This window comes from Amblyomma maculatum, chromosome 4 (assembly GCF_055883805.1).
Source record: "Amblyomma maculatum isolate TAMU_Amacu chromosome 4, ASM5588380v1, whole genome shotgun sequence".
NCBI lineage: Eukaryota > Metazoa > Arthropoda > Arachnida > Ixodida > Ixodidae > Amblyomma > Amblyomma maculatum.
Window position 1 is genome coordinate 14,671,982 of NC_139347.1, and position 24,481 is coordinate 14,696,462.

The 24,481-nt window shown below is 46.0% G+C and overlaps 1 protein-coding gene across 1 annotated transcript in view; it reads left to right on the plus strand.

The window, feature by feature from the left end:
* LOC146190320 (cell adhesion molecule Dscam1-like) overlaps positions 1 to 24,481 on the plus strand; it is a 200,139-nt gene that overhangs the window by 124,452 nt on the left and 51,206 nt on the right. The window contains exons 6-7 of the mRNA XM_084599770.1: positions 18,457 to 18,804; positions 20,431 to 20,772. Of these exons, the coding sequence (XP_084455896.1) occupies positions 18,457 to 18,804; positions 20,431 to 20,772 (690 nt within the window). The remainder of the gene's footprint in view (positions 1 to 18,456; positions 18,805 to 20,430; positions 20,773 to 24,481) is intronic.

Here is a 24,481-nt window from a genome sequence, read left to right on the forward strand (position 1 = left end):
GTGTCGCCCTGCTGTCATCGTTCCCCGCAAACTCACTCCCAACACCTCGCTTAGTCCTGGGGCAACAGGGCCGTTCCACACGCTGCACAGCCCACAACGCTATAGCCGTTCTTGGTGGTACACGCCAGTTTTATGCGGGGCTCCGCATTCTGGCCTCAGCCTATGTAATTAGGAATTTGAACCCAGGACATTCATTAACGTTCTTTGTTTCTCTGCCATCACTAAACAAGGCTCTCCCCGGCTTTGTTTCGCGCTTGCCTTTGGCCTTATTGTTGCCCTTTCGTGTTTCGGTGTTTCTACGAGGAATGCTGATTTCCTACTTATTAAGGTGAAAACCTTTAATGCCTCATCGTTGTCATCACAAGCTGTCGGCAGAAGCTATCGGCAGAAGATGTCATACTATCGAGGGAGATAGTTAAAAATAAATAAATAAACCTGTCTCCACCGGAAATCAAGCCTCCATCCCTTGGATCCCCAGCCGAGCGCTTTACCAACTGCGACACGCCCAGAATCGTGACGCGTTCATAATAATTCCCCTTGTCTACCGTGAGGATAGCGGGACTACGCGAGTGACAGATACTGCGCCTTTAATTTCCTTTAAGCGAATTATAGAACGCCGGTGAACTTTGAATGCATTCGATGAAATGTTGGTTGTGTTCGACAATGGGCGCGCGATGTAGAGTGACGACAGGTCATTACGTCACCAGTCGATTCATGCATATACGAAGCTGACCCCGCCGGCCGTCCGATCCAGGCGTCCGCGCGGCGCCTTTCATTTGCTGCTTCCTCGAATGCCGCACCACACAGCAAACAGAGTCAGACCCGGATGTCGTTGTGGCGTTAGTACATCAGGTATCAACGGCGTTCGAAATTGATTTACGGGATAGAAAAGACAAAGTATCTGTCACAGTTTTCCGCGGACACATGCACCACGCCTTAAATGAAGAGAGGAAGGTGGGGGTGAAAGAATAGAGGGAGATAGAGGTGTCGTAGTGGAGGGCTGGGATCCACCGCGCTATAATGGAATCGCCCCTTCCCCCTTTAGTGATCCGAAGTGCCCTCTACAATTTTTTTCTTTTATTCATCTTATACTGAATCTAGTGATAGGTTCGACAAAAATGTCGCGTGCTATAAGAAAAGAACGATGCGGATATTTCAACGCGACAGATTTAAGAACTCCATTCTGCAGAAACTGAGGCATTTACATCGAAGTTGTTGTTTTTGGTGTCGCGAGTGAAAAATCCCAAGCATGTCACGGACTGCAGTCGACAGGTGACGTGACCAGGTGAAGGTTGGCCGGCGCTGGTCAGCAGGTTGCGTAACGCCACGTAACCGCATAGCATGCATCGTCGAGTTCAGGTAGCTTCGTTTAGATGGGAGGACGAGATGGCAACCCGCGACTCTTGAACCGAAAGACGCGCTCTTGAAAGACACGCTACGCTTGAGCTACGCAAGCAAGTTCCTACGCTTGGTCAATTTGGGCTTTATACCTATGTCGCGTGGTCTTTCCCAGATCGTGGCAGCTTACGACTGTGTCCTAATGAGCATGCGTGTTAGATTACAGAGCCACCAATTAAAGGATTAGTCAGAAAGCGAGTAGCAAAGTGCGTGTACCAGAATTTTCGTCCTTACAGTTACGCGTAACAAATGGTTCGCAAACCAGTGCTCTTTGACACGCGGCCTGTTCATCGTAGAAATGCGTACAGTATTAAAAAAGAGAAATTTAGAAATTTTGTATGTGAGATATCCACAAACACACACACACACACTCACACACACACAAACACACACACACACTCACACACACACAAACACACACACACACACGTACGCACACATTATATACACAAATACACACACCTATACAAACACAAATATACACGTGAACACACATAGACGCACACACACACACACACGCACATATACACGCTCGCGCATGGTCGGGGGCTATATGATTCTATTCAACAATAATCGCAAGATCAGCATTCACAAACCAGTGCCTTTTGGCAAGCGGCCTGTTCATCGTAGAAATGCGTACAGTATTAAAAAAGAGAAATTTAGAAATTTTGTATGTGAGATATCCACAAACACACACACACACACACACTCACACACACACAAACACACACACACACACACACACGTACGCACACATTATATACACAAATACACACACCTATACAAACACAAATATACACGTGAACACACATAGACGCACACACACACACACACGCACATATACACGCTCGCGCATGGTCGGGGGCTATATGATTCTATTCAACAATACTCGCAAGATCAGCATTCACAAACCAGTGCCTTTTGGCAAGCGGCCTGTTCATCGTAGAAATGCGTACAGTATTAAAAAGAGAAATTTTGTATGTGAGATTTCCACACACACACACACGCACGCACGCACGCACGCATACATGTGTTATATATACACATGCACGCACCCATACACACGCAAATATACACGCGAACACACATATACGCCCATATGCACATATACGCACGCACGCATATATACACACGCACACACACATATATACAGGCACACGCGCGCGCTCGGATAGGGCGTCTGATTCTATTCAACAAGAATGGCAAGATCGGCATTCACAAACCAACGTTCTTTGGCATGCTACGCTCGTTGTAGAAATACGTACAAGTTTCTATATGTGAGATTTCCATGCGCAAAATGCACACGCACACACACACACATATATATACACGCGCACGCAGATATAGGCACACATACACATACACACACGCACGCAAGCACACACATATATGCACACGCATACAAGCACGTACACGCACGCGCACGCGCTCGGGTAGGCAGTATGATTCTGCTCAACGTTCATTCACATTCTGACAATTATAATCTACTTCAGCTAAGCTATTTAAAAAGCTTGTCTCATAAAGGAGGATGTACTGTTTTTCTACAGCTCCTGAGTTCTAGGACACCTTTCAGTTTTGGGGTTACCGTGGGATACTATACGATACTATATGCACACATTGATTGAAATGCCCCTGAAAAGGTTTCGATGCGTGGCAAATATCGGCTCATATATTTTCTTGCGCTCACAGAGAGTGGTTAAAACTGGCTGCGTTTTCAAAATAATTGTGAGGATCCTGCGAAATATCGTGGAATGCTTTTAATCAACGCATTCATAGAAACTGATTGAGCTTCATGGGCATAGCAAAATTACCATTCTAAAGTTTGTCCAGCGTTCACAAAACACAAGTAAAAACGTAAAAAAGAAACAATGAAGCGCACTTTTGAAAATTGGCACAAAAAAATCTAGAAGTCTCCTGGTGGAGAATGTCTGGATTGTTATCGTGCAGTTACACACTATGAGAAAGAATACCGTTCCGAATTTTCCCACAAAATGTCTAGAACCTTCAGGTTATCGTTCTTGCTCTTGCTTTCATGTCATAGTTTGCCTAACATCTATTGCGCCGCTAGAACTTTCATGGTGCAAAGCTGTTGTGTGTTATTTTTATCAGTGCCTTAATCTGGTAAAATTTATACTCTTGCTTTTTTTTTTTTATTTCAACGACCTCCTGGTCTCGGCCTCTGTGACTTCCGTTTCCCAGCCAAGTTTTTAAGTCAGCCCTCATAATATCGGCTTAAGAGAAACTTTCGAATCAAATAAAACCTGTCTCCGTACGTTTTCTCCCCTAATAGCGCGGCAGTGTAGGGATCAGCCGAGCAACCGCCGCCAGAGTGAAAAGAAATACCTTCCCGTTCTCTCTTCAGTCAGAGAAGATAGAGTTATTCCAATTCATTTCATCGGAATGGCACTGCGCTTCCCTAATCTCCCAACGAGGTTCGCTGCTTCCTGTCTTCAGCCGACTCCGCTGCTTCCCTGCATCCGCTGCTGCTTCCCCTTTTTTCCCCGTTCTGGCTGAGCCGCGTTTGCCCAGCGAGCACCGTTCGTCGCCCCTAATCCCGCGCTCTACCCAGCTGCACGAGTGCGCCGCTCGCTTCCGCTTGCCGCACGCGCACGCCAACCTCGTCGAGCGCTCTTACGCAAATCGCTTTACGGGCGCAGACCTGCGTGCAGGCGCTTAGCGGAGTGGCAGTAGAGGTTGCCGGCTTGAATGTCGTGCTCGGCGCAAGAAAAAGGTAAAACACTCGGTCACCGCCACAAAAAAAATAGGCACGCGAGGTGCGCTGGTAAGTCTATGTAAATATCTGCTCTCATGTCTACGTTAATGTCGGACAAGGCTGCTGCGGGGAAGTGTGCCGCAGCTACGCCATGTTGTGTTGCCGTAAATGCTTTCTGAGCGAGTCTGAGCGCTGCCTGCAATGGCAGGAACACTATAGGAAAGGTGGAGGGCTGCGAAATTTAAAGCACCTTACCTCTACTGTAGCTGTGTTCTGTCAGCGTCGACTGAAGCTACAACCAGACCTTTAAAATCAGAAGAGGAAAACGAAAATTTATTAGTTTAGGATGACTGATTTTTGCGCACTTAATTTTAAGGCGAAAGCCTTTCTATGCTCTTGGAACGAAATCTCGCGCGCGAGAGTTATGCGAGATGTGCGCTAAAACGACACTTGTCGATCATCTTGATGTCGTCATAAGACAAGTAAAGATCCTGTCTCCCTCGGGAATCGAACCTCCATCCCACGGATCCCCAGTCAAGCGGTTTAACCAACAGCGCCACGCCCGAAATCGTACATCGCACATCATAATTCTCCTTGTCTACCATGAAGGTGATAGTAGCGACAGCAATGACACTGCAATTAGTGATAATGACAATTATGACAGTACCGATTATAATGACGCTGCTTTTAGTTGATAATCATAATAAGAGCAAATGTTATGCACCGTTTGCAGCAGCAATGCTCCGGCTTTCGCATTTCTGTAGTGTAGATTCCACAGTGGTTCTCGGAATTTTTTTTATCCGTTAACTTCCAGAGCGCTGCTGAGTTGTGCGAATTAATAGACACCCACGGGTGCTATTTTTTTTTTAACATGTTATATTTCCGCTACTTTAATTTGAATTTTACTGACTTTGTTGGCGTCTGATTTCACACTGGTGGTTCAGAAACAAGTGGATGTTCTTTGTCCCTATCCACGTGAGAGTGATTCTGGATTCTTTCACCGGAGAACATTATTCTTATTTATGTAAGCTGCCAGCTAGTGGATGGAAAGGTCGAAATATACGGACTCAAGAAACGCGGACTTAGAGAAGTGAAAAATTACATGGCGATGCCCGCCTTGTCGATGACCGAACAAAAAGAGGCACGAGAAGAGAGAAATCCGATTGAGCCTCAGCCGCCAGACCGAACAAGATTGCAGAAAATACGTTTCAATAACCACTGTTTTGGGTGAAAAGAGTAGATTGTATTGACTTGCAAGGTATTTGTTTTTATGGTTCACGCATTACAGTTGCCTGCAGGTGTTTGATACCTTATACCCTATGCGAGTAATTAAGAAAAAAATAAATCACGAAAAGCGGAGAAGACCACAGTTCAAGGCAAACAAGCACAGCGGGTAGAAATACCGGCTGCACATCGCTACAACAGAAGGACCGCAAACATGCAGAAAAGCATGTATTCAAAATTAAACTCAGTGTAGCCCACCGAGAATAGAATTTTACACCTATATCTCGATGTTGATACTAATCTAGATAGATCTGTAGCACAACACAAGTGGCTAATGTTCCGTAGGCGTAGGTTTCAAATCCTGGTTTCAATCGCCATACTCTATCCTCTAGGTGAAGCGAATATGTATGTTCCTTGATCGTCGCTGGTCAGTATCGTGCATTTCGCTCACGCCTGTTTCAGAAAAGATAATGTTCTTCTTGGAACACACTCACGTTTACTGCGCACCATCTCGTCGTTGTTGCGAGTGACATGAGGTTCGTTTATGCCTGTATGTACCTTCACAGGAAGAGTGAATGTCCACTTCTTGAAATCTAGCCCGTTAAATGGAAATTGCGATAACGGTCCTAAGCGCTTGCAATTGCGCCTGAATTGACCTCAAAACGTTTTGCCCTAACTATTTCAGCTTAAATTGGGCAAAACTGTCCTGAATAACGCATCTCAAGGCACCGCGGGTATAAGAACGGCGCCATTCTATACCGAGCTCTTCACATGCTGGTTACGGCCCCAGCATACGCGAATGAACTGTACCGCCTAAACATCCTGACGAGTGGATTTCAATCAGTTTACCTATACATCAAATCAAGAATAGCGGCTAACGATCAAACGCCTGTATGGATTTCTTCTGCGCCCAAGAGCAATTGCTCAAGAGTGGTAACGTCGAACCTTTATAGCTGACGCCACAGTACGTCGCCATCGTATTTTTATGCATCTGCGATCACAAAAAGATCAAAATCCCAAATGCAAGCTTCTTCATTCATAAATTTTTTTCTTGAAATTAGTCTTCAATGAAGGCTCATAGTTGAGGAGAGCATGTTGCCGGGCTAGTTGGTGATCCATTAAGTAAAACATTTAGCGCAAAAAAAAGCACACAAAGGACAAAGAAGAACACATAAGACGTTTGACGAGCGCTAACTACCAACTCTTTATTCAAGCCGAAGTACACAGCTTATATATGAAAAAATCGAGCATGCGCAGAAGGGGGCAGATAAAACAGTAGCAGTCAACACAAAAACATGGCCCGATTTTTTCATATATAAGCTGTGTACTTCGGCTTGAATAAAGAGTTGGTATAGTTAGCGCCCGTCAAACGTCTTATGTGTTCTTCTTTGTGCTTTGTGTTCTTTTTTCTTGCGCTAAATGTTTTACTTACTTGAAGGCTCATAGGTTACCGCTTTTTGACAAAAATACAAATCTGATCGTAAGCAGTCACTGGCCTCACTATGCTTTGGAACAGACTTTTCTACGTGCAGCCCTTCTTCATCCGGCATTCGCTTTGTGATTCACGAAATGCCTTGCGCAAGAGGATTGTGCAAATCACACCATGAACCTCGAAAATTGTCGGTTCGCGGTTTTTATTCTCTCTATATAGTTATGAAGCGGTGCTCTCTCACGACCACGGCCCAATTGTTCCCAACCTGCCCTCTGCGGACATCGCTTCCACTTCGTTCTATCCCGCGGGGCACCGTCACAACAGCTCTGACATAACTTGTCTCGGCCACTTAGTGGGGACTCCCAATTAAGACTTCACCCATAGTTCGTCGAGGCAGTCTTTCCAGCCCGTTTGGTTAATTAGCGTAATCTCCCTGCCGAGCCAGCCTGCTCGAATGCAGAGCTCCTCCTCCCCCCCTCTCTTTCCACGACCATCCCGGCCCAGTCGAAGCGGAGCGCGGGGGAACAAAGGCCACCCAAAATACGCTCGCGCCTTTCAGCGGTCGCGCCTTTGTTGGAAGCACCCCAGGGTACCCTGTGTAATATAAAGCCCAATGTACGTTCCGCTCTGTAGTTAGTCGGGCCGCCTATACGTTTCGAAACAGGGTATAGGAGCTTCGGAATACGAAGAAGTCACCATTATCCGTCCTTTAACCGAACTTTGCGCAGATGCGCGAAGCTTGCAGTGTTGCCAGAAGATGCCGGCGAAGCTATCTGTCGACTGGCCGGATGGCGCTAATAATACGGCAGCCGTTGCTCGCAGTATCTGCTGACATTTGGACTTAGCTACCGCTCTCCCATGACGAGAATTTGTGTACCAGCCTTTTGTTGCAATGAATGCTGTTATACGAACCTGCTCCAGATATTTTCTTCTCGCTGTCGCAGTATATACAGACTGAAACGTCAGGTGCAAAACATATGACAAAACATGACTTTGTTGAAGACTATACTGTCGACAAAGGACGACCACTGAGGTAAAAAGAAAAGCACTTCTATAAACTTACGTGCTTTAAATGCCCTCCCCGAGTGTCTCATGTTCAGCGGCTGCTTGTTTGTTGACGCTGCTTGTGAGCCAAAATTTTATGTTGCTTTTGGCTGTTGCCACAGGCCTTTCTTTTTTACATGGCCGTCCACAGTAATATATAGCGATAATTAGTTAAAATATTTCTGAAGGTATTTTGAGAGCCTTCTCGAGCACGTTTACTTTCGTCTATTTTTTTTTCCTCAAAGCATTTATGCCTATCATTCTACATTCACGACGTCCTCTCTTCAGCAGTAACTCAAAAATTGCTTTATATTTGTATATAAATTTTCAATTGGCCCACTAACGTAGAGTCAAGAGGCTATAAACCTTTCCTGTTTCTTTTTTCGTGTTAAATTTTCAACATCGTGCACATTCGGAAGCTGTCAGCTGATTCGACCCCATCTACTTCATTGTGATTCAGAAGGAAAAACGAGCAGGGTTTGCGCTCATCACTCAGAGATTATCGCTCGTGGTTCTTTTATTATACCATGTATAATAAAAGAACCATGAGTGATGAACTCTTACACCGGAGTCAGAGTCAAATGTTTGAAGCTTTGCCACACGTGACCGGTAGCTCCATCTTCTTGGCACACTACTGTGTAGAACGGCTGGGAACTCTGTGTTCAAAAAGGTTCACCAATAAAGAAAATATTCTCAACTGTGATGTGAGATAAACATTTGATATTTTAATATTTTTTTTATTATTTAAGGTTTTGAGGAAGTGGTTTGGTTTTGTTTATGGCACTTGACGTCCCAAAGCGACTCAGGCTATGACAGACGCCTCAGGGGAGGGCTGCTGAAGTTTCCGCCACCTTGGGTTCTTTTTTTTTTTTTTTTGCGAAGTTTATTGTCTCAGGGCATAAAAGGAATGTTATGATGGATGAAGGATGTGGTCAAATAAATGGGTTCTCTAACGTGCACTCACATCGCACAGCACACAGGCGCCTTGTTTTCGCCTGCACCAAAAAGCGGCCGCGATTTGATCCCACACACTTGGGTTCAGTGATGGACAGCCCTACACACTGGCCTATCGCGGCGGATGGAAAGAAGCAGGTTATTGCGTTCTATCCCAAAATAAAATTTGACCCTTGCGTGACATAAGCTTCTCTGTGCACATACCGGCAAAGGAGCGACAGAAACTTGAGAGAGCAACTGACAAAAACGACGGGCAACAGGATTTGTGCTGGAAAAGACATTCCCCCGCATCAGTTGTCACACTGTTTTGATGCGACAGGCACTACCAGTATAACTCAGCGAAAATGCTGACGTCGTCTATGTGTGGACTCTGTGAATGAAGCGACCGAACTCTTCATGTGTGGCGCCCTAATCCCCACCCCAGCTACATCCTTCAGAAACTCCACACATAACGCTGCCTACCTACATCCACAATCCTTCGTCCACTAGAATCCCGTGCAGCAGCGGAACACAAAAGCGACGGCGAAATTGGATTCAAAGACCCAAATCGAACGCCACCTGCCCTTTGGAAACACCACCCGCCAGTAACCTTCCCACCCCATCACTTTAGCTATATGGATGTCTATTCCTCTCCATCCATCAACCTCAGCCCAGCTCCCCAACCAACCTTCACCCACTACCTACTTCCACCCGCCATTAGCCTGAAGAAAATTCTTATTGCATTTATAGAATCGAGCCTTAAAATTAAAGCATTCATCGGAATAAAATCATGAAACTAGTAGCCGAAGTTAAATCCAACTAACCATTCCAGTTTTCTTCAAACAGGTTTCATGAAAGCCTAATCTTGTGTTTCTTTTTTCACCGTTGAGAAACCAGAACGCATCCCAGATGCATGACGGATTGTTTGTTCGCCATATGACGGAGACAAGAGAACAACGGACTGCACACAGCAATGCGACACGAGCCGATCACGAAGTGGTCATCTGCCCACTGGAGTGTATGGACTTTTCCCATTTCTCTACCTCTCAAGGCAGCATCGATGCAGGCTGTTATTCGCTCTAAAATTCGGTGGTCCTTGCCTTCTTCCTTCGATTTTGTGTTCTAATTTATTGTTAGATTGTTTTCAGCTTCGGTCTTTCTCATAGTTTTTAAGGGGAAGCGGGAGGAAGAGGGAGGAGCTCTAAAGTGCTATTGATTCTCGCTCCAAAGTTCAGTTCGCCGTCGCTACGACTCTCATCGCATTATGAAAAAATATGCTGTCTTTTCTTTATAATTCCTCCTCACCCTCCGTCTGGTGACCGCGGTTTCATCCGCCACTGCCGCTAAGCGGCCCAAATTCAGGGCTTTCAGCTTTTCTGAAGTGCCGCACAAAGGCATTGATTGAGGAATGAATACCGACTAAAGGCACTTAGTATACCACCCTTTCTTGTCGCGTAGCATGGTCCACATTTTTTTTTTTTTCTTTTGTAGTCCTTCTGCTCCGCATAGCAATAATGCACATTAGCTGGCCTCGCTGCTCTACGCTCGTTCCGGCCGCCAAGTTCGGCGCAAAACAAAGAGAAAGTGAAACGGCCTTCGCCTAGATTGCGCTTTTCTTTGCCATTTCGCTCTGATGCACATTCGATGGCAAGTCCCAAGCCTTCGGTCGATTACCCGATGCTTTGAATCTAAACCTTAGAGCTGTCGTTTTCTTGTGCAAGCAATGGAAAAGCAAGTATTTCACTCAAATTCAACACTTTCTGAATCGTCCTCATTAAACACTGTTCTACCATCCGGCTGCGTACCTCTAAATGCATATGTATTTATAGCAACTGTTACGTTGACTCTATTTCAGCAATGACGATATTGATGAATGTATTCGAAAATTCCAAGACCACTGTGGAATCTACACTGCAGAAACGTAAAGGTGAAGGCATAAGCGTTGCTGGTGCACACGGTGCATCAGGTTTGCTCTCATTATTGTCATCAACTAAATGCATTATCATTTTCATTTATAATGTCATCATTGTGATTATCACCAAATGCATCGTCATTTTCATCGCTACTATCTTGCTCACGGTAAACAAGGAGAGCAATGATGTACGTTTCACGATACTTGAGGATGAGCATTTTGTTAATAAAGTAAGAGGATATTTTGAAGCAATACTCTCAGCAAAGTCTGGAAACTGGGTAATTATGTGGGAGGATTTCAGACAAAAGGTGAAAATAAATGCAATTGAAAGAGCCAGAATTATATGCCGTGACGAGCTCGCCGGGGTGGCGCAGTGGTTTGGACGCTCGACTACTGTGCCCAAGGATGTGATCGAATCCGGCCCTCGGCGGCCGCTTTTCAATGGCGGCGAAAACCAAGGCGCCCGTGCGCTGTGCAATGTCAGGGCACGTTAAAGAACCCCAAGTGGTCGAGATTTCCGGAGCCCTCCACTACGACGTCTCTCATAACCCCAGTTGCTTTGAGACGTTAAACCCCATAAACCAAACCAAACCATTATATGCCTTGACAAACGGATGAAATAAAAAGAATTACATTGCCAGCTAGACATGCTTGTATGTCTGGAAAGTTCTCAGCCTGGAACGTACAAGAACTAAAAAGACAAACAAAAGGTAAACTTGAAATTATCGATAAAGACAAGTACAGAGGTGCCGTAATACAGGCGCTTGCGGAGCGTTTTTGGCTCGACGAAGTTCCTGCGGACCGTTCGTTGAGTAATGAAAAGAAGTACGCGACTCAGAATGAAATCAAATAAATAAAGTACAAAAATCAGGTACCGAATGACACTGACATAATTGAGTTAGCTTTTGTTGAGCAGTACCGGCAATTATTTGGCCGACGACAGATCCAAAAAGAGGGGTTTACAAGTACGTTCTTGTCCCGCATGTCAAAACTAGAAGACGAAACTAAAAGAAGGCTGGATATGCCAATCAGCATGACAAAAATTGAGAGCTATTGCAGAGTTGAATGTTGGAAAATCTGCTGGTCCTGAAGGCTTAGGTTCTGACTTCTATAAGCGTTTCAAAGGAGAAATCATTGAGGTTTTTCATTCCGTCTTTAGCGACATTTATGGCGAAACAAAATGCCATCGTCATTTAGAACAGCACATGTGGTTTTAATACCTAAAAGTGAGGACGAAGCTAAATTGCATTCGGTTGAGGCTCATCGTTCGATAAGCCTCACAAATGTTGATTATAAAGTATTTATGAATATTCTTGCCAGAAGAGTGCAAATGTTACAAAATATCTTGCAGGGCTACTTCAAACGTGCGGTATTTAAGGTCGCACCATCGGAACAAATGTGCACGTTCCAAGAACTGTTCTTGAATGTTGTGATGCCTTCGTAGAACGATTTGCTATGATGCAGCTTGATCTTGCGAAGGCTTCCTATAGAGTGTCGCACGAAATTCTTTGCGCAATGCTACAACATGTAAATGTTGGCTCGGTGATATCACAAGGTGTGCGGATGGCGTATGAGAACTGTGTTGCACGCATCATTGTGAACAAGCAGTTATCAGAATGTGTGCCTGTCTGGTATTCTGTCCGGCAAGGTTGTCCGCTCTAACCTCTACTTCTTGCTATTTATCTTGGGCCGTTTTTGACATCATTGATACGTGATGATCGTGTCTGCGGTTTCATTCTCCGGCCAAAAGCGGATGGGTGGAAAGGGCGCGAATCCCTCAGTCTTGGCACTTGCAAGTGTGCAATGTGTTTTGATTAAGAAAATTTTGTATTTCCTACCATTTTTATGCACCTCCTGCTCGAACATGGAGAAATCGGAAAACGTATTTGTGGTTTTTATTTGAAATTGGGAGCTAACTAGCCGCACTAATTTGTTTCTTCCCATTAAAAGGTGTGGACTAGGTCTTTTGAACTTGTTTCTGAAACACGTTGTGTCACGATTTGTTTTGCGTGATCAAACAGACGCTTTGTTGCGCACAATGCTGCAAATGAGCTTAGGTAATGTGATACCGCATATTGTTGTATTCTAGTTATCCAGTCACAAATCGTGATGTCACTGGAGTTTTACGAGAAGTTATTTTTGCCTCACAATTTTTTTATGCACAGTTTTCGGTGGAGTATCTTAGTACTGTACCCCAGAAAACCCAAAAAAAAATTTATAAAGACTTGCTCAACCTCTTTGTACCCGTGCCCCTACACCGATGCATATATTGCGGACGCCCAGGACAAGATGTTCTAAAGAGAGTTAGCAAGATGCCAGTTCAGCCGACTGTCAAATCGTTTTTCTTCACTCTGGTACCCTACCCGTAAAAACATGGCTTAATGATGAACGTATATTGGTACCTTGGACTCTCAACTGCACAATCTGTATAAGACCAGACACCATAGATTAGGTTTTTAAACTGCTGGAATCCTGTTTTTCATTTGAATATTCTACAAAAAACATTAAAGAGAGAACTACCCAATAATGCTTACGGCATCCGGTTTCTACCCGTAAAAAGTGATGAGGGCCCGTACGACATGATTATGGTGCTGGGCCTCCACAGCCTTTGGATAACACGGATGGCATTTAGGCACGCAAAAAAAAAATTACGATCTGTCAGGGACAACTTGATTGAAAGTTTAGTATATTTCTCAGACATGTTCTCCGTAGTCGGCCTAAGCAACCTCATTTGATGTATGTGGTCGACGGATTGATCAACATAAAAAAGCTTTAATATATCGCTTTAACCAAAGGTAGGCTAGCGATTTTTATGCCTGTTTATACTGTGTTGACCAGCAATAAAGAAAAAAAATCGCCTGTGGTTTAGCTCTGATTAAACCTGTTTTTACTGCGGAAGCAACGGCTGCTTGGCTAAGCTTATGATCCGATTTGGTGTAGCTTGGTTGTGCTTCGGTTTATCGACGTAGACAGACGAAGTATAGCTTATGTAGCTTGTTTATTAATCCCAATGAATACGCTCTTGTGGTCGGTAAAGTAGTGTGACTACATCTCTACTTTGTCGATTTTGTACCTTGTCCCTGGTGTAGATCTTTGGAGCATCAAGTCCAAACTTTACGCTTCTTTACGTTGTTCTTCAATTTCCTCGGCAAGACGTTTCCGCCAAGTTACATTCCAACATTCCTGTTTGGTAAGCCTAAGCTCTGCAGAAGAGGACTCACACTGGAAACTCGAGCAACTAGCCTCGGAGTCGCCACACTCAGAAGTAGAAGCGGAACGCTTAGCTGCATACCTCTCACGGCGTTTCTGCAATCGGTTGGTTGGTTGGTTGGTTGGTTGTACAACTTTTAATTCCATCGGAAATGGGCGTCCTCTTCCCCGCCCCCGGAACGCGTGCCGGGAAAGACGGGGAGTAGTGCGCCCGCGGATTAGAGGCTGGCAGTTAGCCCTTGGCTTGTTGCGACCTCTTCCGCCAGATGGACGGTGCGGTTCTGGATCGCAGGGTCTGCGCTTCGCAGCAGGGTATCCCAGGATTCTCTACTTGCAATATTTTGTCCTATCCCTGGAGATTATGGGCACTCCCAAATTATGTGGTGCAGAGTCCCTCTCGCCCCACAGTGTTTCCACACACAGATCATTGTCCCTAAGGTCTGGTAGCGCGTGAAACGCCCAGACCGGGTTTATGAACGTATTAGTTTGTAGCCGCCTCCACGCGACAGCTTCTCTATTATTTAGTCTAACATCTGGCGGGGGTACCAGTCTACGTCCCAATTTATAATGGTCGATGATTTCCCCGTAATTTTGCAGACGCTCGTCGTATGCCCAGTGTTCGGGGGGCTCGACGGCTACCCGGAAGTAGAGAGCTCGGGCTAGCTCGCGAGCCGCCTCGTTACCAGGGACGGTAGCGTGAGCGGGTGTCCAAATTAACTGAATTTTCCTATTCAGCGTTCTTTGGGTGAAACTTTTGGCCGCCTCCGGCGATATCCTCCCCTTCCCAAAATTTTGAGTGGCAGTTTTGCTGTCGCTAATTACTAACTTGGCTTCCGTTCCTACGCAAGCTAGCGCTATCGCAACTTCCTCCGCAGTCTCTATGTTGCGGCCTCTGATGGCTGCCGCGGATACCGGTGCCCCTCGGCCATCGACTACCGAAGCTACCGCCGCACCTGTTCTGCCACTTGCCGCATCAACATAGACTACTTCATTTGCTTCCATGTTCTTGAACCGTCGCTCTAGAGATTCGGCTCGTTTGGCCCTTCTTTCGACATTAAATTCTGGATGCATATTTCTAGGGAAGGGGGGGGACTACCAAGCATTCCTGATTTCACTATTAATTGCGACTTTTTTTTGAACTCCTCTGTCTGGGTTGAGGCCTACTTTAGGATTACCCTGCCCGTCTCGATCGTGCTTACTTTTAATCGGGCGGCGCGTTCTTCGTCGGTGTCATGTGCACGTTTCTCCTTCCGCTTCTCAGCCTATCTCCTGGCCTTTTCTTTGGCTTTGTTCATGGCGAAACTGATCAACCGAGTTGTTGTTGCGACTAAAGGAAGAAGGAAAAGAAGATGCACAGGCCTGCTACTGGCTCTGTAGCTGAGCCACCTCCGCTGCCTCGTGCAGACAGAAAAGAAAATAGAGAAGAAAGAAAAAGAAGAGGTGGAGTAAGACGCGCATCGCAACTGCCGTCGTCCACCACCCAAACAGTTGTGCAATGATGATCACTGCCGCTTGATCAACTGAGCCGAAGCAAGTGGTGTTGGCCGAAGTGCACTGGTAGCGCACCATCTCCACACGGAGCGAGTGCAGCTGCGAGAGAGGAGAGAACGTGCGTCATGGCGTTGCTAGGCGACGGAGGAGCAGCTGCGAGGCGAGCCGGCGGCACAAGCCCTTGGTAACTACCACGCGACGGCGCGACGTGGCTAACGCGAAGAAACGGTCTAGCAGGCGTAGTGTTGCTTCCGCAATAAAACGCCTGGGCGTAGCGAAGTTTGTTAAAGCATTCGGCTGAGGATCGAAGGGATGGAGGTTCGATTCCCGATGGAGACAAGAGTTTTATTTTTCTGGTGACATCAACATGACGCCGTTTGATTGACAGCTATAGTGTGACCGAGCAAATGAGCGCTGACAGTATGAGCCGTTGAAAGCTTTCGCCTCAAAAGTCAGACAATCATGTGGTTGCCAGCTGGCAAACCTAGGGCTAGAGGACTGCTGACACATTCGCGAACGTGTCCAGTTAGAGCAAGTGACCTCAGCTTTGTATGTCTCCACAGAGACTTATCTCATGGGTGCGAGGGGGCGCTGCAACTATTACGGGAGTTTTTCGCCTCGACAAGAGGCGGAGGTTGCGGGCGCCTATATAAAGCAGGAAATACACCTATGGGAGTAAGGCCATGCATAATGAAAGAAAATAAAATGGCGGAATTGTATAGGTTCATCCCCCGAGCTGTGTTCTCTTAGCTTAAATTTATCCATAGTGTACGGCACAGGTTATTACAAAGTTTATGTTGCATATTTTATTGACGGATGAAAAATGCACTAACTGCCAGAACACTTCGACTCATCGGAGCATCGATATGAGAGCGGCATGCTTCGAATTTTTATTGCGCTGCCCTCCCTATCACCCACTTTCGGGACAAGCAGCTCTCCTGCACTGGCTGGCATGCCAACCATCACTGGCATGCCTTAGCCCTCTAACTAGAGAGGTGTGATTCTATCAAATTGGAGATGTCCTTTGTGAATGAGGTTCTATTTGCGATTCAAAATTTGGCAGATAACATGGTCAAATCTATAACAATGAATAATATTTTTTTAGTAATTCCTGCGTAAATAAAGCATAATTTGTACTATCATTGTTAATGATACGACAGCTGCTGGACTCGCGACATTCTATCGCACAATAAACGACTTAATTATGCTTAGCTTTCTGGCTGCTCAGTCTGTGTGGCATTAAAACAATCGAGAACCAAACGCTGCTTGATTCTTATATGTGGTGCTATAGCACTGGCTGTGGTAGTTCGAGATTACTATTGCTCATTGGATTTAAAAGACATTTCAAAGTTTTGTGCCTTAATGTAACAATAGCGACTATGGGAATGCATTGTAAAGGCAGCTTCTTCAATATCCTGAGTCGCTTTGGGACGTTAAACCCCATAAACCAACCTAAACCATCATTGCAAAGCCAAAAATGAGGCGCCTATAATACTGTAGACACCCCCAACAGAAAGCCGCCACTTACTATCTCAGAACAGTAAATACCACCTTCAATCTGCTCGTCAGCCTTCCTTGTAAGCACTCCCTGCCATGTGTAGCTGCATGTAACTGCAGCTGTCTTCTACTGTGTCCGTGGTCAGACAGATACTGTCTAGGAAGGCTCCCATGTATAGAATAGAAGTAGCCTGCAAAAAACTCGATTAGGCGAGTTCACTTACTTTACAATTTGAAGATAAAGTATAAATGCGATGATAAACAGCAAACCAAGCGTTCATAGTGTTAAAATATATACTTTTTTTTTTATTTCAGCACGGTATAAATCTAACTGGTGAGCATACTATACACTAATGAACAACATAAATCCTTTTTATAAGCAAAATGGCTGCTTACGTGGATTACATGACAACTTATTCTATCTGTCTAAGTCAACTGCATGTTTACTTCAAATAATTTGCATTTGATGGGCCTTTCTAAACGCGTGCCGTACGGGAAGGTCAGCAACATACGACGCTTCTACTTCCAAATGAATATAGTTGCCAAAGCGGTGAGAATACTTCACGCCTGATCGAGTGGCTATTTATTCATGCGCAACTCTTTAGATAAGAGACAGAACAGCGGACACATTGCATATCATAACTTTGTCCATAAAAGAAATGTTTCGCAACAATTATGGAAACCCCAGGACGAATTCGCCCAACTGCGATATTAATTGGCCGTCAGCTGTATTCACGAGGGTGGTCCGTAGATAAGTTTAAAAAATAAAAATACTGAAAAGTAAACGTGGTTTATTTTTTATAAGGTTTAACGTCCCAAAGCAACTCAGCTTTGAGGAATGCCTAGTTCAAGGCTTCGGAATGTCTCGACCACCTGCCGTTCTTTAACGTGCACTGACACCGTACAGCACTGTGTCTTGCGCTTCGCCTCCATCGAAACGCGACTGCCGTGACCAGGTTCAAACCCGGATCGTCCTCTCCCGTAGCAGTCGAGCGCTCTTACTACTGAATAACCACGATGGGGCTGTATGAGTGTTAGTAGAGGATGCCAAAAAAGCAAATGCAGAAATCATCTTCCTTAGATGTGTTTGCATGAAAACAATTAGTTGTGGTTTAACCCTGGTTAACCCTAGTTGAATTGCGATAGCAATGGCGGAAGCTTCCTTTGCCTGCTACATTATTCCTCTATCCCGCCCTAATAGTGTAAGGTTCTACATTATTGGGGACACTTAAGCTCGTCCTTTAAGGGTATGACGCGAGACTGTAAGCTACCAGCCCACATATAAATGAGAAGGGTTCAACTCTGCTGAACCGGATATGGAGTGAAAGCATCAGCTGCCGGTGACCGAGCGTTCTTCTTCTTCTTCGCGGCTGTTCAAGGTCAAGCGTGCCCCTTCTCGGGACTAAGCAAGGGGCCGAAACCTGGCGTAGTATTGATCGAAAAAAAAACAGTAAAGGCCATGAAGTCAGACACACGCAAGCACAACACTTATGTTAATCATTTGCCTGCCTCACTGGGGCGCAGAACCTACGGTTGAGGAAACAGATGGCTGAACAAAGCAAACACGGAGTGTTCTTCACGCTTTGATTTCCTCGCTCGCAGAGCCTCACAGCCAGCTTCCTCCCCGGATGACCGAATACCGCAGCACGATTCAAGTGGAGCAAGGCGATCGTGCCTTGTTGCCGTGCCTGGCGCATGGGCAGCCGCCTCCGAGGCACTACTGGTTCCGCCTCGCAGGCAGCCGCACGCCTGAGAGCTCTTCACTGGAGCGGGGCTCCAGTAGGAATGCAGAAGCGGCTGTTGCTCTGAAGGCCTCCGACAGGGTGTCGCTGCTTCCCGGTGGAGCGCTGCTTCTGCACACGGCCCTTGTCCAAGATGGTGGCAGATACCTCTGTGTGGCCAATAACTCGGCAGGCGAAGACAAGGCCCATATAGATTTGCTCGTTGCCAGTGAGTAAATTCTGCTACAATAGACACATCTTAAAGCTTATGATACTTGTTTTATTTTCTTTTATCAAGGACTTTGGGCAAGTACGTTCAGTATTGAGCGCAGAATGGCTGCGTTTTTTCATGCACGAGAAATTTAAGCTCTGAAGCAGGTTATTGATGAGTGATGCTATTGAAGTCGCAAATGATATCTTTATTATCTAGCAGTGACTTTCAACCTAGTAAAGCTTTATGCTCGAGGGCTTGATCAGATAATCAGCCGGGCATTAGCGTCCGATGGCCCAACAACAGTCTCTGATATCAAACTTTGCAGTATGATCCTTACAACATCCTCGTAAATCCGCAACCATATAAAAGCTGAGCACACATTGGATCATTACCTCTTCGAATCTGAGCTGCTTTAGTGACTTCAACATCCCAGTTTACCTATCAGCTTCAGCGAACATATATACGCCTGCCCTAGCGGCAAATCGCTGCATGAATAGAGGGTGTTGGATTGCAAGGACGAAGTCGCGAGAACGTGAATGCGAAGGTAAAAAATTGAAGGACGCTTAAGCCTCACCTTCAAGAGTTCAACGTGATATAGTTTAAACTCCAATGCCTTGAAGGCAATGAACGGATGTTAATGGTTTCGTATCAGGCGACGGCTCGTGTCATCTGTGTCAGCAGCGCTGTACGATCGAAAGTATTTTTCAGTGAGTGCTGCATCGCAAGTAAGCAAAGCGGTAATGTTCTTTGCTACTCGCCTAACTATTCGTTGCGTAATTACTATTTTCTTTCTAATGACGCACCTAAACATTAGTTTACAGTCATAAGACATTACATACATTAGGCCCACCTTTAATCGGAGAGAGGCAATGCAGTTCTGTGGCGAAGTGGTTGCGTGCTCGCCTCGCGCTGCGAAGGAACCATCCGCAAAACTTTTGCTGTGCCTTTACTTTCTTCTGATTTTGGCGTTACAGACATAACGCCGACACCGACTTTCCTGCAACACGGGACCCGTAATACTATCGCATTAAAAAAACGCGATGTTATCGGTCACCGCTAAAGTATTTCTTAGTCCTTCCAACACCCCTCGCAGTGAACGGTTATTGACTCTGCAGCGTATTTTGCAAGTTCTTCTACTCCGCAGGGGTCCCATATTTTCTCAACTTTTCATTGACTGGTTTGGTTTGGTTTTGGGCTTTTAACGTCCCAAAGTGAATCAGACTATGAGAGACGTCGTAGTGGAGGACTCCGGAAATTTCGACCTCCTGTGCAATGTCCGCCCACGTTAGAGAACCCCATCTTTAACGTGCGCTGACATCGCTCAGCACATGGGCGCCTAGCTTTTCGCCTCCATCGAAAAGCAGCGGCCGCAGCCGAGATTCAGGCTTTTCATATTGTGTAGAGGCCATAAACATTAAAGAGCGTTTTCCACGTAACGTCTAAGGGGTGAAAACGTTAAGGGCTGCGTGTAGCGAGGCTGGTTTTTAAATTCTTGAAATACACTGATCTATTCGACCTGTGGGCGTAGGAGTTAAATTTTATTCAGACTGTGTGAACAGCGGAGTAATCGACAAGATATTCAGTTTAAGCTTTGTCCCTCTTGGTCCTTGATGCCACCACCAACGACAACTCTTTTTGCAGTGCCGCTGTCAGCGCGCATCGAGCCGCCAGTGCAAGTGGTGGACGTGGGCAGGGGAGCCAACCTGAGCTGCCGAGTGGTTGGCCACCCCATACAAGGGGTGCTGTGGACTCACAACGGAAGCCCCGTGTCGTCCTTCTACTCGCCGCCCCCATCATCTTTAGTGCCCGGTAGTGGTAGTAGTTCCAAGCCTTCTGGTGTTGTCGCTTCTTCCCGCGTCACTCTTCTGTCGCGGGATCTCCTTCATGTGTCAGCTGTAGAACACCAGGATGGCGGAATGTACCAGTGCCTTGTGTACAATGAAAGGGACTCCGCACAGGGATCTTCGCAGCTCGTCATAGGAGGTAAGACCTGGTTATCATGTGCGTGCCGATAATAAGGTAGTATCAGCCATATACCATAAAATAACACTGCACCTTTTGAACGTGTTTTCTTTTTTTTTGTTGTTGTGACCTAACCCAAAGCGCCCTTGCACAACGAGCTTTTAGTATGGTCTGCCATCCGTAAAGGTTGTAATGCCAATGGGGACATTAGGGTCTTACAAAATACCAGTGTGTAGTTATTAGACGTTGTTGGATTATTCGAAATTTGTATTGCTTGCGGCAGTGCACACATATTCCGACACAAAAGTGGTAACAGAGAATCAGTGAGTATAAATGATTCCATTTTGCAGTCATGTGGTCATCGGGTCTTCAAAGAATGCCATTGTTGCATGGGTTACTGTCACAGTGTGCTTAATTCGTTTACGCTACATGCTTGCATAGCATCACAATTTAAAACTAAGAGCAAGCAAAGAGTGCTTATAAAAAAGTGGCATTACAAACCCGTGGCCGTTCGTAAGTGCACTCGAGGCTAGCGTACCTCTTCAGCAACTGCTATTTTGAATCCCATTTCGAGTTTTGCGTTCACTGCAGCAAAGAACTTTTTCTATATCGTGATCGTTGTGTCAAACAGGATATAAGCCTCTCAGCAAGGCATGTAGAGCCAGTAAGTCACATTGTTCTGGACTACCATTTCACACCGCAGTATCTCAATCAACTGCGCAGCCGATACATGAAGGAAATCAACACGTTAGCGCATTTTTCACATCATAGTGCACGGTGGCAGGGCTGAGCTTCGCCCTCATTCAAGTTGAAGTTTGCTCCGCGACGCCAGCGCTCGATTCCTAAAGGAGCGGACGGAAGCGGCAAAACCTACGCGCAGCCGCATCTGAGCAGCGTTCGGCCGTCTACGAGCCTGCGCAGCCACACGCGCGGGAGCGCGTGCTAGGCACGGCCGCAATTGCACACGGAGCAGGAGAAGGAGAATGAAGAGGAGGGGGAATGGTAGCGTACAGACGAGTGCAAATAACACGCTCTTCGCCACTAAGGTTTCTCATTTTTACGTTTTTCGGCTCCCCGGCTGACAAAAAGGGTGATTGGAAGCGTGTTCTTTATCGGTGCTTTCGAAAGCAAGAAATTAGGATTAATTAATAGACTATCTTCACTGCACTGAAAAACGATCGCCACGAACGTTGTTTCCAAAGAGAGCTTGGTGGCAGGCGCTGAGACATAAAAAAAGAAACATGAACAGGGATTCGCTACTCAAAGGCGAGAGACAAGCGACTGGCATATTGAGGTACCCGAGGCGGTACGGTACGTCCTGTGTTGTTAATGTGCGGAAGAGTAAAGAATAATGTGGAAGACCCGATGTCTCTGTCGATGCTGTTCAGATAATGAAGGGTCCAGCCTTCTCGTGTAGAATCATTGATACGCGTGTACACAGCGACGAGTGCTCCGGGCGCCGGTTGGGGAACTTCCTTTGCCTTTGTGACTGCTGACTTGAAAGGGGCCCATTCAAAATTCTGGGCACAGACGTTTTAGGCAACCCCCCAACAAGGTCAACTAAAGTAAACGTTGCCACCAATAATGACCCATTCACTTCACCCGGTGTCGACTACACAAGATGCTACCGGAGCCGTGGTGCCTGTTTTCGGCGGGCATTGAACGTGTTCCCTACAAATGCACGAAGCATTCCGCCCGACCCCTTCGTTAATGCCCACAGCGGTCAGGGGAAGTTCGCTGCTGCGGCGCTGGCGTCCGAAATCAATTGGCTATCTACCTTTAACGATAAAGGTTTTCTAATGACCTCGGTCACTGACCAGAAGCCGAGGCATACGATTTTTGAGGCCTTTTTCTCTCTACATGAGACGAACACTGAGGAAATGCGTGACGATTTTCGATGCAGGCGGGGACTGTTCTCCAGGGAGACATGTGTCTTCTTACAGCTACTCTATGCAATCCCTAGTTCAGTTATCTCCTCGAGCAGGCGCGCAGTTTTTAGCTCCCGAAACAGGACCGCATATGAGGATAGAACGATTGACGTATCTGTTGTATGAGGCCAACTCGTTTCAGCGATGGCCGCAGCGGCACCGCCAGGGACAAACAGCGATGCAAAATACGATCGCTGCGAGATAATTTAACAAAAAAAAAGGGCCGATAACCACCCCTTACCGTTTGCCGCACAAATTTTACGAAAACGCGTGCCGTAATTTAATTATTGAATTTTTTTCGCCCTCTTTCTTGGAACGTGGCGGCAGCCAGAACGCGGCAGGAGGAGAAGAGCAACAACCGCACGCGCGCACGTAAACACGCACTAGAAAGCACTGCGGAGAAGACGACAACATGCTTTTCAATGCAGCGCGGAGCAGACGACGCGGCCGCGCTGCCCGGAGATTTTGCCAAGATCTCCACGGAGGGCGCTAGCGCACACAGCGGCGCAGCGCCCCATGGCTACAGTGGCTAGAATAGGGGAAGTGTGCGGACCGCGCTGCCGACTCTGAAGCCCTTCCGTGATGCTCCGGAGCGGGAGATCCAGGGGGCGCTGACAAACGCTTACACGTCCGCTCACTGCGTGTCGTCTGCTCGCCGCGCGGTTAATCAGCCGCGTCTGAGACATCCCTTCAAGATCCGATGCATACTTTCTGCTCTTACTGCGACCTCCACTTTTACACGGCATCTTTATTTATTTGGCAACTATCTAAGTCATGCCGATGTAATTTTATTATTCTATGCAGCGGCCATTTTTAAGCGGAAGAATTACAGCCAGCATTCTAAGCGGGATTTCGCCGGGGTGGCTTTAAAACCTCCTTTGAGCAATCACTCCAAGAAAACCTTGCCGCCAGTAACTGCATGCCACCAGACACGGGCCGAGGTAAAAAGATTAACTTTGCTGGCCACAGTGCTAGATAGACCACTCCACAATTTCGGTACTCAGTTTTCTTTTTTTTTTTTTTCACGTATTAAGCTGCCAGTCTTTCAAGCTGCGCTTTGATCGAAGGTCGTTGGCTTCATCCTATATCACACAGTGGCACTAAAGACGTTAATTAGGTCTCCTTAATCCTAATGAAAACCCAAGGAACTATTTAGGTACTTAGCTAAGCGTGCCAAGGCATGGCATAACAAAGCTACAGGAGGCAATACTTTTCTAAACATGAGCTGTAAACATTGCATGTATATCCGTGCTAGTAAACCACACCTGAATTTTTTTCCACCATGAATTTTGTTGTTTTCCGAATAGATAAGTGAGCAGCTGAAGAATCACTTAGGGATAGTAGTAATTTTGTTTTCGCAGTTACTGTCTTGCTTCGCTACTGATTTTGCCTGGGCTGCTTAATTTGGCTGTTTTTCTTCTGTGAGACAAGAAGAAACACCTCTGCTGCACAACGAAATTTCATTCTATAATTGATTAGCATGCACTGAAGTATTGGGAAAATTTCTAAATTACCGCCATTTGTTTATTTTTTTTTGTTTTGTTTTGTTTTTCACTTCTTCAGCGGCGTTATTTAAATAACTGGCAGTTATCATTTTCGTATCAAGAGCTCTGAACTTCGCGACCGTATTGGGTGGAAGACTTTAGCAACCCGAAGAAAAATCTACTGGCTGAAGTTCTTGTGCAGCATTTAAATGATTGTACCGGTATTAATAAAAACACTTATCTAAAGCAGCCATATTACATTTCGGAGATACTAGACAACACGAAAAAGATTGAGTTATCAATGCCACATTAATGCAT